This window comes from Orbicella faveolata, unplaced genomic scaffold, assembly GCF_042242905.1.
Source record: "Orbicella faveolata isolate gen_17 unplaced genomic scaffold, um_ofav_v1 contig_24, whole genome shotgun sequence".
Lineage (NCBI taxonomy): Eukaryota > Metazoa > Cnidaria > Anthozoa > Scleractinia > Merulinidae > Orbicella > Orbicella faveolata.
In genome coordinates, this window is record NW_028301552.1 from 25579145 (window position 1) to 25593420 (window position 14276).

General features: G+C 39.0%; 1 protein-coding gene across 1 annotated transcript; it reads right to left on the reverse strand.

Annotated features, from left to right (window-relative positions):
- Positions 1-11023: 11023 nt before the first annotated feature.
- Positions 11024-13121, reverse strand: LOC149111031 (uncharacterized). Its single transcript, XM_089292363.1, has 2 exons — positions 12723-13121; positions 11024-11754 (listed from the first exon to the last, which is right to left on the reverse strand). Exons 1-2 carry the CDS (start codon positions 13119-13121, stop codon positions 11287-11289), a joined length of 867 nt encoding a protein of 288 aa, XP_089148489.1. The 3' UTR covers positions 11024-11286.
- Positions 13122-14276: the final 1155 nt, after the last annotated feature.

Here is a 14276-nt window from a genome sequence, read left to right on the forward strand (position 1 = left end):
TTTTCGTTCGAATATTGACCGTCTCTCGCGTTCGCAAAAAATACGACTGTTTTGCAGTCTACTGCAGTCTACTGATTTGCTCCCCCCAACCCCCACCCCCACAACAGGGACAAATTACATCATGAGCGCATTCGCGCAGCCGTATAGATTCGAAGTGTGTATGATTTCCGAAAAGCTGCAAATATTTTGACCCGTTAGCCTTCGACGACTTCGACATACATACATACATGCATACATACGCATACATACATTTACAACAAGTAACTAAAGCCTGCGTTATCAGGAAAGAATGGTTATGTAGCTCGGCAACGGCAAATGGCCATGAGTTGTGGTAAGAAAACAAAGCTTATGTGTAGCTCGGCAAATAGCCATGCACGATGACCCTCAGATCTATGGTCAGAAAATAAATTTTTCGATTTGTAGCTCAGCAAATCCGTGGTTATGACTGGTTTTCAGAAAACAAACTTGCCTTGTTAGCCTTGTTGTGTAACTCGCCAAAAGGCCGTGTTTGTGGTCAGAATGGCCGTTTTTATACTAGAGGACGCATTATCACTATTATCCGTCCAGAAGGATAATGCGTCCTCGACTGGCCCTTTTTTTAAAGACGCATTATCCGTGTGGACGAACTTGGGCAAACATTTGTAGTTGGTCTGGTTATCCGTCTCTAGTATAAAGACGGACACAAGACGCATTATACGTCTGGACGAACTATCCTTCGAAATGCGTCTGGAACGACGCACTACGAGAGACAGTTCGTCTTTAAGGAATAGAAAACATGTACGGTGTTTCTATCGAGTTTTAGTATAACTCTACTAGCGTTCTATCACGAATGTCGTTCTCTGATTGGCTACGCTACTCACTATCTAGTCTGTGATAGATAGTGAATAGCATTGTCAGTTCTGACAATGTGACCAGCTCCCAGTTGGCTTGATAGCTCAGTTGGTAGAGCACTGCACCGGTATCGCAGAGGTCATGGGTTCGAATCCCGTTCAGGCCTGAATTTTTTTTCAGGCTTTAATTTCACAATTGCTTAAGGTTACAGTATACCTTCGGGTCGGCAATTTTCTTCAAATTTGGCTTTTTGGGTCAAAGTAGTGGTCGAAGATTAATCTCGAATTTCTGAAAAAAATTTTGAAAAAGGTTAAATATTGGCGGAGAAATGGCGGTTTTTCAATTTCGCCAGAAGTAAAACTTGACCTCTTGATTGACTATGGTTAGCCAAATGTTGCAAAATTCAACAACTTGGACCTTCATATTCAACAACTTATATTTATGTTCAACAACATATATTTATATTCAACATTTTATATTTATATTCAACGATACGCATTTTCTTTCAACTTCAACCCAAATTATTTTCATTCAACAAAAATATTTGTTCAACTTCAACCAAAAATAATATCATTCAACAAAAATATTTGTTCAACTTCAACCAAAAATAATTTCATTCAACAAAAATATTTGTTCAACTTCAACCCAGATTATTTTCATTCAACAAAAATATTTGTTCAACTTCAACCAAAAATAATTTCATTCAACAACAATATTTGTTCAACTTCAACCACAATTATTTTTATTCAACAATAAAGTTCCCGGACATTCAAAATAGTCATTCAACAAAATTCCCCGTCCCACCCCCTGAACTACCCCGAACGCTGTCACAAATCCCTAGTGTTTTGGGTACCCAAAACACTGAAAGCGTAAAACTGATGCAAGTGAAATCATCCACGATTCTGCTCAAAACCCATTTATCTTCTTACGAAGCTTTGTCTCAATAAATTAAAGCGTTCTTTAGCTTGATATAAACACAATACGTCTCTGAAAATAGTCGCAATTCATAACAGACTGTCTGATCCGAGTCCGCAGTTATAACGACATATAAAACCGAATTCACGCGCCAAAGATCCTTGTATGAACATGCGCTTGGTGCCTATCGATAACCCTTGAAATGCACGTTATTCAAAACGAGAAAGGCGCTTTCTAAACCTCCGATAGTGCGGCGATTAAAATCAATATGCGAACGAACGGCCGTCACGCAAAATGCAGGTCTCAAGCTGTGACCGACCTCTGTATGTGTTGCCTGTCGGAAATAAACTCTGGCTTAGACTTGTTTGTCGTTCTTTCCTTTACCATCCCTCCTAGTATATGTAGATTTTGCCGGAATATATAAGATGAAGATATAAAAGGTTTGCTTTGCCTTTTAATCCTCGGTCGATTTGGCTACCCTGAATTAAAGAAACGATAACAAACAAGCATATTGGAAAGGGATACCCATATATCACCAGGGATTTAAGTATCCCACTTTCCCAGTGTTCAAAGGACGTAGTCTTGTCTACTTTATTTGCATTTTTTATAGAATTGTCTCCGAAGAAAAAAACTGCTTTAATGGCAAAATCTAATAGGAGGGATGGTTAAGGAAAGAGCGAGAAATAAACAAGTCTAAGACTTTCCCTGTATCCAAGGATTAGCCTTGTATATACTTTATTTATATTTATTTTGGTTTTGTCTCCGAAGCAAAAAACTTATTTCATGGCATAGAGAACTGTTCCCCGGCAAAATCTACGTACACTAGGAGGGATGGTCAAGGAAAGAGCGACAAACAAGTCTAAGCCAGAGTTTATTTCCGACAGGCAACACATACAGAGGTCGGTCACAGCTTGAGACCTGCATATTGCGTGACGGCCGTTCGTTCGCATATTGATTTTAATCGCCGCACTATCGGAGGTTTAGAAAGCGCCTTTCTCGTTTTGAATAACGTGCATTTCAAGGGTTATCGATAGGCACCAAGCGCATGTTCATACAAGGATCTTTGGCGCGTGAATTCGGTTTTATATGTCGTTATAACTGCGGACTCGGATCAGACAGTCTGTTATGAATTGCGACTATTTTCAGAGACGTATTGTGTTTATATCAAGCTAAAGAACGCTTTAATTTATTGAGACAAAGCTTCGTAAGAAGATAAATGGGTTTTGAGCAGAATCGTGGATGATTTCACTTGCATCAGTTTTACGCTTTCAGTGTTTTGGGTACCCAAAACACTAGGGATTTGTGACAGCGTTCGGGGTAGTTCAGGGGGTGGGACGGGGAATTTTGTTGAATGACTATTTTGAATGTCCGGGAACTTTATTGTTGAATAAAAATAATTGTGGTTGAAGTTGAACAAATATTGTTGTTGAATGAAATTATTTTTGGTTGAAGTTGAACAAATATTTTTGTTGAATGAAAATAATCTGGGTTGAAGTTGAACAAATATTTTTGTTGAATGAAAATAATCTGGGTTGAAGTTGAACAAATATTTTTGTTGAATGAAATTATTTTTGGTTGAAGTTGAACAAATATTTTTGTTGAATGATATTATTTTTGGTTGAAGTTGAACAAATATTTTTGTTGAATGAAAATAATTTGGGTTGAAGTTGAAAGAAAATGCGTATCGTTGAATATAAATATAAAATGTTGAATATAAATATATGTTGTTGAACATAAATATAAGTTGTTGAATATGAAGGTCCAAGTTGTTGAATTTTGCAACATTTGGCTAACCATAATTGACAGCCCTACGGCGCGTATGCAATCAACCGAGACGATTTACGCGGGAATTACCTGTACGGATGTCACGAATTGACTTCTCAGTTGATCAGCCGTGTTGTTCCGACTACCAAGAATTTTTGGTATTAGGCGTAACTCTATTAAGTTAGAAGTACACATAGACCACGTTAAAAACATAAACCAGTTCGAGAAAGCGAAAACAGCGAAGAACGGATGAAAATACATCAATGAGTGAAGAAGCAAAAGTTCGCCACGCGGGTGAAGCTATAGCTATCGTATAAGGCGGGCAAAAAAAATTCGTGGTAAGAGAAGAGAAAGGTTCTGTAACAATTTTGGAACTTGACAGCAATAACAGGGATGTTGACAGAGACTCTTCTAATGAGTCCGATATCGACGAATCGTCGGACTCAATGAGACCATTTGAAGTATTATCCATGCAAAGTTGACCACATACAATTGCTCCACAGCGCTTTCTTTTGTTTGTTTTCTTCGCCCAGCCACTCTAGCGTTCGTATCGTTTTTAATCTTCCCCTTTTTGCCAGACCAGCTTCAAGAAAAACCGAGCTAGAGAAAAATTATTTCTCCTCCTTCAGTGCTTTGAGCGCATTGCGAAACACAAGGGTTTTTTGGAGATTCGCGCGTATCCAACCCCCAAGAGGAATTTTTGCTCAAAAATACTCAAGTTAAGAGACCTTTGCGCAGGTCGTCGATAAAACCAGGAACATGGAACCTTCCGGAACATCCCGGAACATCGAATAATTATCATAATTACGCGAAAAATATGTAAAATAAAAATTTAAAAACTTAAATCAAACAACAATAAACTGGTATCAGCTAGGAAAATGGAAACAAAACGAAAACATAAAAAAAGGGGGGTGACTGCAATGAGCGAAGGCTAGCAACTAAGAAGAGTAATCCATTCTTTCCAGTCGTTCACCGTCAGTTTAATCACGTGACTGTCCTTTATTCCCAGATTTCGTTCTTCACAGAAAACTAAGGTGGTGGCGTTTGAACTCCTTAATCAGACCTAAAAGTATGGGTACACGAGAGTTATTTCTTTATTCAATTCATTAGGTCAATACAAAGATATGCGTATATACGATTTCTCATCAAGAAATAGTTTCTCCGTGAGATTGGCATCGAGTCCCGGATGAAGTGGCGTATGGAATCTACGAGTGGTTTAGTTCCCAGTAAAACACTCTTCTCCATATAATAAAAACACAAAATTTAAAAACATTTGGCGACGCGCTCGCTGTCTTGCGGGGTCGCTGGTCAAAACTTTATTGTCTCTAGAAATATTTGTTACAAGTGTTGGCGATCTGAAATTGAATTCTAAGTGTCGCCAACAGTTCAAATGCATCTCCTGGAAAATGTTTGTCCAGTACAAGTTAATACTTAATTAATTAAAAATACTTTTACCGCAGGCTATAATCTATTCATCGCTAGTTCAACTTCACGTGCAGATCGTTATCTGACATTCGATCAAACTTAGTTTTCTATCGAGCCATCCGAACACCACCAAAGTAAACCAGACATGCGAAAACCGCGTGTGAACGCGCTGCTCTATAAATCTTTGATTACCACTAGTTTATTAATAATAACTTGCTTGTTACTCGGGCTTCCGGAAAGGCCGAGTCTGTACTTAGTGGGGCATACTGCCAGGCGTTTCTAGCGGAGCGCGCGAAAACTAGGGATGATAAATAGCGACATGAAGATGGAATAGGGACAAAACTATGAATACTGACTTAACAAGCAACTTTATGATGCTCAGACAAACCCCTCAGGTGTTGAAGAAATCAGGGATCAAAAAAAGGAGACGCAATGAATAACCCGGCATTCATCGTCAGAATCGTCCATGTTTGTGTTGAAAAACAGAGTACTGAAAAGCGACGTGGCGCAATTGGCGGGAAAGAAGAGGATCCTGCACTCATTGTGGTCAGTTGAATGAATACCCAACGTTCCCTACCCCTCTGTTACCGACTCCCCTATCCCCAATAATATCTTTTCATATTTCAAGCTGATACCAGTTTATTTTTGTTTATTTTAGTTTTAAAAATTTAATTTTACATATTTTTCGCATAATTATGACAATTATTCGATGTTCCGGAATGTTCCATGTTCCTGATTTTATCGACGGCCTTTTTAAACACAACACAACACAACAACACTACTTCACCAAAAATAGAAAGAAAGAGAAAAAAAATCTCTCTGAAACATTGAAAGTCTGATTTAATTAAATCGCACTTTAACTTGGTGCCACGCAGTCTTCAAAGAACATTTGAGCAGTTTTCATGCTTTTTACCTTTAAAAATATCAGACTGAAAAGAATGTCATAAAATGCCCATCAAATAAAAATAAACTGCTACTGCAGAGACGTAAAACCCGTCCAAAAACGAAAGCTTTTTTTGTTTAATATCCCTGGAACAATAGCCGATAACTTGTCAGCTCTAATTGAATTTACTCCCATATAAAAAACAAAAGTGTTCAGTTACCATTTGTAACTAAAGAAAGCAAACATCTCGTGGGAAAGAGTGGTGATGATTCGTCAGCTCTAATTGAATTTACTCCCTTGCGAAAACAAGAGTGTCAAATTACACTTTGTAACTAAAAAATAAAAATATCTCGTTATATTTGCATGCAACAAGAACAAAACAATCGTCACCTGCACTTACTATTGTAAACGTTAGAACTGTTTCAAATCTTAATAGTCTCGTCTCCTCTAAAACATGTCCCAAGAACTAGAAGCGATGATTTGTGACCTCTAATTGAATTTACTCCCTGTGAAAAACAAAAGTATCAAGTTACCTTTGTAACTAAAAATAAATATATCTCGTTTCATTTACATACTACTAAATCACGAACTGTTTCAAACCTCAAGGCTCATCTCGTTCGTAACTAAAATCCTCAGCCTAACCCACAGAAAATGTCGAAGTAAGCCCAATATATGAATACTTCCTCGTCTTTTATAGAAGAATAAATATGGCCTTTCTAAACTGTGTCGAGATCAAATCTTCTCACATACCATTTACCTTTACAACAAGAAATTTGATTGGCTGTTTATAGTAGATCCAATCTGATTGGTGTGACATACATACATCTCTCATTCACTCACTCATCCATCGACCCGTCCATAACATACCCGACGCGCCGACTAAGAGGTATTTTTTTTATAAAAAATAACTCAATGACTGCCGCTTCTAAGCGTTTTCGAAGTGTCTGTGAAGAGGATTTAGATAAAGTTTTGAACGAGTGGTAGATTTATACTAAAACAATTAGATTATTCGCTCTCGATTTCTATGCGTGATAGTTGACTCGGGCTGCGCCCTCATCAACTATTAAGAAATTAGATTATTCGCTTGATTTACATATGACATCGACAAGGGAGGCAACTCTTTGCCCAAACATTTTGAAGACAATCCGAATATTCGCTCCAATCTCTAAATTCCGTCGCTTCCACGAAACCAAACAAACACAAAACCAAGTCGAAAGATTTTTCTATAACTTGGCCGAATTTGTTTTCGAATACTTTCGTGACAGTCGGAGAATTTAGCGTCTTTTGCAAAGTTTTTTTCTCGAATCGCTTTTCGCAACATGATCGTACCGTTGAACCGGTACCAATCGCGTCATCCAGCGCGCGCTCAAGCTCCCCTCCATCTCTCTCTCTCCTAATTTGCAAGATGTAACCGATACCATAGACTTTCTAAAAGTCCTTTCCAATAATTCTTCCCTGGCCCGTTGGTTTCGCCGTTGGAAAGGACTTTTCCCACTTGCAGCGCGCCAAAATTTATCGGTGGATTTTTCCACCGGTGACGTAAATACACATTAACCAATGAACAAACAAGTACATGACTATAGGTCATGACTTCGCGCGCGATCAACGACACAACTCTCAGAGCAAACGTCTGCTGAGTTCAAGTACTATAAAAATCTTTTTCATTTAGCTTTAGCTTTTGTTCTCGGGTATACTTAATTATATTCTTTCAAAATCTCAGCCTCAGCCTCAGGTTTATTCTTTAAGCATTCTTAAAGTTTTGCAAATTTCAACCTTATTGTTCTTATAAAATATATTCTTACAAAAAAAGAGTGCAGGTGCAGGAGATCATTTATCTTTATTATGTGTTCAGTATGAACTAATTTGGAAATAAATGGAGAGGAAGGGATTTGAGTTTATTGCCTTTTTCCTGTCTGGCCTCCTCCTGGGTCTCCTCCCCATTGGAGAAGTGACATCTGAGGATATCAGTACCTCTGGATGGATGTCAATTAAAGTGCTGTGGCTAAATTGCCTTAGCTTACCATATTGGCAATGGAAAGGGCCAATAAAAGCTGTTATGCAAAGGGTTTATGGATGATAACAGATTTACAAGAGAATCTTACTTACCACATGAAGACAATAGAAATAGATGATCTATGCACTGCATGTTTTTTGTTTTGTTTTGTTTTGTTTTTTTGATTTTTTGTAATGTTTTATTTTTATAATATATTACATTACATTCATTTCATTAAATTTTAGCCTGCAGTGCAGGCGTCTTGTTGGGGCGAGTTAGCGTTACAACCTTGCGACCGCCTTTTTAGACCGCCATGTTATACCGCCATGTTAGACGGTGGGGGATGGGGGAGGGGAAAAATGAGAAGACGCCTGCCCGAAAAGGCCGTTAAAATGCGAAACACCTCCTGATTAGTTGCGCTTCACTGCATTTCCGGGAATGAGCGAGTAACCAATCAAAATGAGGTTTTCTCGACACCGGAAGTCTCACAAGGGTACACACCTAGAGAAGTTGGATCAATTTTAGTTTCTGGGCAACCGACGTCGAATCATGGTAATCGACCTCGATATCCATATCGACCTACATTACTAATCGACCTCAGTTCGTCGTGTTCGATTTTCGGTAATAGAGCTCCAAAAGAATCGAGTGCTATACCGACTGATCGTGCTCGGTAGACAGACGAACCTCGGATCACTAATCGACCTCAGTTGCTTTCGAGCTTGATGAGCAAGCGGGGTCGTTCATTTCCGGGGGGATCCGTACGATGCTATATCGAGCTCGATCACTTTGTTCGAGTTCGATTGAATTTTTATTAAGCCGAAATTGTATCGAGCACGAATGGATTTTATTTTTTATCGAGCTCGATTTGTTTTCAAGCTCGATAACGATTTAATCGAAGTCGAAAAAAAGGGGACTGGTGCGGAGGAGTAAGGAAGCTCTCGCAAAAGGACTGATACCAAGTGAGCTGCGGATCAGACTGAATTAACACATTGGTAAAATTCGGAGGATAATTGTGTCTAAGGATATAATTCCATGTTAACCGAAAAGCAAGTGCGCTTTTAAATCTGCCCGGCTGTTTGTGATATTCCCTTTTAAAATTTAATTTTCAGCACCGCTATGGCCAATTCTAGGGCTTGCCACAAGTTGCTCGGCAACTTTTGGGCAACTTTTTGGCAACTTTTCGTATTTCGAGCAACTTTTCTTTTTTCGAGCAAGTTTTTGCATTCCGAGTAATTTCTAGTTTTCTAGACATTGGAGCAGCTTTTAGTGCTTTAATTGGCCATGCTTCCATATTTTACAATGTTTCAGTAGACAATCAGTGAATTTCTTTATTTTAAAAAAAAATTAAAATTTTTTTAAAGTTTTTTACTTTTTTAAAAATGTTTTCTAATTTTATTTTTTAATTTTTTAAAGTGTTTTTTAAAAAGTTTCAAAAACAAATTAAACATTTTGATTTTGATGCGTAGTATTTACTCATACGTAATGTGAACAAATTTATTTAACGACGCTGGTTACAACGCAAAGTTGCACAAAAATGCTTCGAAATGTTACTTTTGTTGTACAGATTGCATATTTTTGCATCAGAGCAAATAAAAGAAGAGCGAAACAAAAAATGTTTCTGCTATTATTAGCAACTTTTGCGCAACTCTCGTTACAAAAAGCAACTTTTGACTTCTTTTTGAGCAACTTTTGGGCAACTTTTTGAGAAATTTCGTGCAACTTTTTTGGAAATCTCGAGCAACTTGTGGCGAGCCATACCCAATTCATACACTTTAATAATCAGCCTTTAGATAAAATTGCTTAATGAACTGGCAACCTTGTGTAACTGCTTCCCCCGCTACAAGGCAAGGCACATGGCAAAACGCAAGTCTGTTTTATATTTCCTTTCCTCATTTGACATGGACACTTTTCCTAAAGGTGCGTGCAGCACAAAACTGAACACTTCAAAATACATGGTGGAATACAGAGCATGTACCTTAACAATTAACTATTGTTCATGCTGAACTCGAGATTACCATAACCTACTAAAATTAAATGTTAATTCTAAATCTACGATAAGTTATCTGTACCTTATTTATTCGAATCAATTCAAAGTCAGCCAACTTAGCTATTTAAAAACACCTAAATTTCACTTTCTGAAAACTGTAAATGGCAGTGTTGGAAAGCTAAGCTAAGCATATGCAATAGATTTTGGAATCTTGATAGAATTAAAAAATGACATATGCCGCTTACGTTATTCTGTGTCAACCTACATTCAATTCTGCATGAACTCCTAGTTGGGTGGGGGGGGGGGGGAGGGGGAGCGACCTATGAATAAAAGTTCCGCGCAGAGGCATCTTAAGCTCGTGATAATACATGTACTAAAGCGTATGCACGACGTTCAACCAATTCATTGACAAGCTTACGAGATATTCATGGCTGGACAAAATTTGGGCGCGTGCATAATTGGCATTTTAATATTTGAATAAAATTCTTTTCTTCGAGTATTCATAGGTAATGTTCCATTAATCTATATTTGTTGAAAACAAGTAAAAACAAGTGATTTCTTAAAATATTACAATGCTTCAAAATTATTATACAAACGTGTCCATTTCAACTCATTTTGTGTTTCTGATGTTGATATCCGGAAAGTACAAAGTTTGCAACTCTCCGACAATTTTGTGTCAAAGAATTCAGCGCAGATATAGAAATTCATGAGCTGGCACTGCAGAGAGTCATAAGTTATAAAGCTTAAAGTTATAAAACCTTTCCCGCATTCCACTTCAGTGCGTACGAACAATAGCACCAGAGCGAGATTGGGAAAGGTCTATTTTAGCGCTCCGCTTCCGTCATGATAAGCTAGAGCTTAACTATGACTGATCGTTTTCATACAAAATCGTTAAGTGCATTCTTATATTCCATCCTAAATCTTGGCCACAAAATCGCGTTTTGTCCAATTCGGCAGTACCGTGAAGTGCAATTAAACTCGACGTTCATAAACTTACATCCCTCCGCCATGTCTTCTTAAAATTTGAGATCAAACGCATCGGAAGCAGCCAAGAAATAAGAGTTTTAATGAATGGCGAATATGACGCAAAATTTGGTCTTACGATTTTATTATTCATGGCTAAGCGTACCCCACGGCCTTAAAGATGCTTTCCAATCAGTAATGCGCAGTCTCAGTACATTAATATTTATAAACATAAGTCTCAGTCGATGGGATGCGAATCGATGTTATTCGCTACGAGCCATTTACCTTATCTTTGAGGTAAATTTTCCCATCAGCTTCATGGATTTTCACAGCTGCGAAGTTGTTTCATCAAGTGATATGAGAAAGAACGAAGCATAAAGCTTCGCACCCATAATGGCGGTTAGCGTTTTATTGAAACTTTCAGTTTAATTCAGGTAGGTAGTTGCGAAATATTCACCTTTTTTACGCAAACAAAGTCTCGAGAGTGCGCACCACGGACTGGAAATCACCTTTAAAGCTTACAACTTAAAGTGCTGCGTCGGTAACTACATATTGAGGGGGCAAAATTGCGAGAAAATTTTGCATAATTTGGCAGTGATGCCCCCCTCTCCACTGACGCCACATGCGTTCGTCGAGATAAGATTGAAGATCTGCTTTTCTAATACCTCTACGTGTTTTTTGTTCCAGCTTAAGACTATTCCAGCAGGACTCTATCTCCTGTGTATGGACGCCAGTGACAGGATCAACGAAGTGTCGAGCATGTACTACGACTCGGTGCGTTGCGACGTTATTTATACGCCGTGCCATGCCTCTGTATGCAGCCCAGTCATCGCTGGTGACTTCTGTTCCTGGTCGGATACACTTCGAGATTATGGGGTCAAGTGTGGCGATGTCCCGTCTCTCTACAACCTGGAAGTACCCCCGTGCTGGACTAAATTCGGTGGTGACTATTCCAAATACCCAGGCATCCCTCGCCCTTCTCCTTCGGTTGTACTGAAAAGAGACGTACAGATTTGTCACTGGACATTTTTTTTCCGTGACCAGAATAGAAATTGTTTTTTTGCAACACATTAGCATAATTTAAAGCTGAACATCTTTCTTTACGTTTTATGATACATGCAAGATAGGTTCAGTTAGCGTTTGATTCTATTGGTCGATGAACCCGGCGGTTTAAACATCTCGGGATGCTTCAAGGTGGCTCCATAGGGTATTCATTTATCACGTTGCGCCCGCTAGTGTTATGTTTTGAATGCTGTTTTTGCATTCGTTTTTACACCCAGTCCTTTCAAACTTACTAAATGTAATTAGCATGGTTGATATGTTAATGTACTAGCATCTCTGTTTAAATCTTGGCTTTTAATGTTGAATTATAGACACCCAAACAAATGCGTTGTTTACCGCTTTGATGTCGTTATTTGTGATTTCCTTGAATTTCCTTCGGTGAAATTCTCCAAAATTTTTACTTTACTTGGAATACGGTGGGAAACGAATTTTAAGCGGAAAAAAAGTAGGGTTTATACTGGCAGTTTTTTTAGATGTTTGCAAATTTATGTCTTTTACCGCTGCAGAAAAACTGGTCAGATAGACTTCGTTGAAAAACGAGCTCCAACTAAAGTAAATATTTATTACCAGTCTGGCAAATTTAACGGAATTTTTTCCGTAGGAAACGCGCGAAAATTCGCTGTCAGTTTTGCTTTTTCTGCTCATGTTGACGTCATAAGATATCGAAAAACACTGACGTTTTCCTTTGAGTGCGCGCAGATTACTTGAGCTTTTAATTCGTCCTAAGCGCGCGTGCGATCGTAAAACTATAGGGAGCCACCTTAACATGTATGTGTCTTTGCTGTGCTAGTTTCCAGCCACCTTAGATTTCATTTAATATCTTCGGGAAATTAGCCAAGGTGGGTTGGCTTTTCTCTCGTTGTTTTCTGAATGTTTTGGGTTTCAACTAGCGATCTCACCTTAGCCTTGTGATTAAACTTGCTCTCGTCACACTTAACTACGGCGCCCGGTCCTCCAAAAGGTATGAACGGCCTCCGATCCAGATCTCTAGAACACACACCTTGCAGCCGTCGGTAAATTTTTGAGACCAGCCCTGGGTTGAGAGATAATCTCCGCGCTGTTTGTCGTTGGGAATCTTCAGAGACAAAATAGTGTATTGTAAAGAGCAGCGTTCCTAGTGGTACGCGGGGAAACTCCTCAAAAAAACTGTTGGTTCGCAAGCTCCTTTTCTTCTTACAGCCGCTGCAACGCCTATTAATAAGAAAAGAAAAGATGACGCCATTGTTTCGGGAGTGGAGAATAACGGTGTTATAATTAGCGCCCAATAATACCTCACAGAGTTCTGCAGAGTTTGTCATGATTTCAATCCTATGTGTCTTTCACGGGTCGTAAAAAAGGCAGTCCGTTCTAAGCGCTTTAGATTTCATTTACATTTAAACCCATCCTTGAAACAGCTGCTCTTAGCCTAAAGTCTATCTTGAAAACAGGAACATAATTCAGAGAACCTTATTTTTTGGTTAACTGCGGTCTGTTTTCCCCTCAGGGGGGGAGGGGGGAAGGGGGGAAGGGGAGGTTCAATAGCAAATTTAAGTGAAGTTAAAGGGACAAAAAAGTTATCAAAAATTTTATCCTGGTATTTGGGATATCGTTTTCATCAATTTGTTACCATTAACTTTTACATAATAAAACACTTTTTTGTCGGGGCAAAATGAATTTGGGTGACAGTTCGAATGGTCGATGTCTTCTTCACTTTTCCTCACAGGAACCGATTCGTGTCTAACAAAAAGACAGGCATAGCTTTCAGTCCTTTCATGCAGCAGGCGCACTGGAATAATCATAGTCTTGTTAACCAGGCTCCCTTCCGTTGAGTTGATCCGGAAAACCTTCAAAATTAATAGCGCTTCTCTGAATCAAATGGGTAGCTAACTGTCCGACGGTGTTCGTCTTTCGGTTCGACTACAAATTTACCATCAATAATCCGCCAAGAATTTCACGCTGAAGATACGCCAAGGCTATTTAACGTTCGCGTCACACGCCTGGTCCCACGCCTTCTCCGGGCAACGCAGTTAGGAAAACTTGTACGCAAATGTATCGTAAGATGTCCGTTATCGGGCAGGATATGAGTGATAAAGAGAAGTTAAGAAGCCATAGTTATCAAGTCGATCCGCCTTGCCCCGTTCAGCATTTACACGCCAGTACTAGCACATAAATGTTCGCGCCGCTATACGCCAAAAACTCCAATCTCCCGCCAATATGCCGCGAAATTTGAAAGGCTGCCCATGTCTAAGATCTTAAGCGTAACCTACACTAAATGCACCCTGAATCCAAATTTTGATTTAAGAGAAAACCTGACTTACCAATGAAATCCATCAACATGGTTGCCGTTCCTCTGTATTACGACCATGTCCTCGTTACATTGTGCACACCGAAGCGGATCGGCCAGCAGGAAACGTCGTTGCAACCACTGGATCAAGTTCATACGCGGACCCCGTTGCAAATCTATACATTCATTC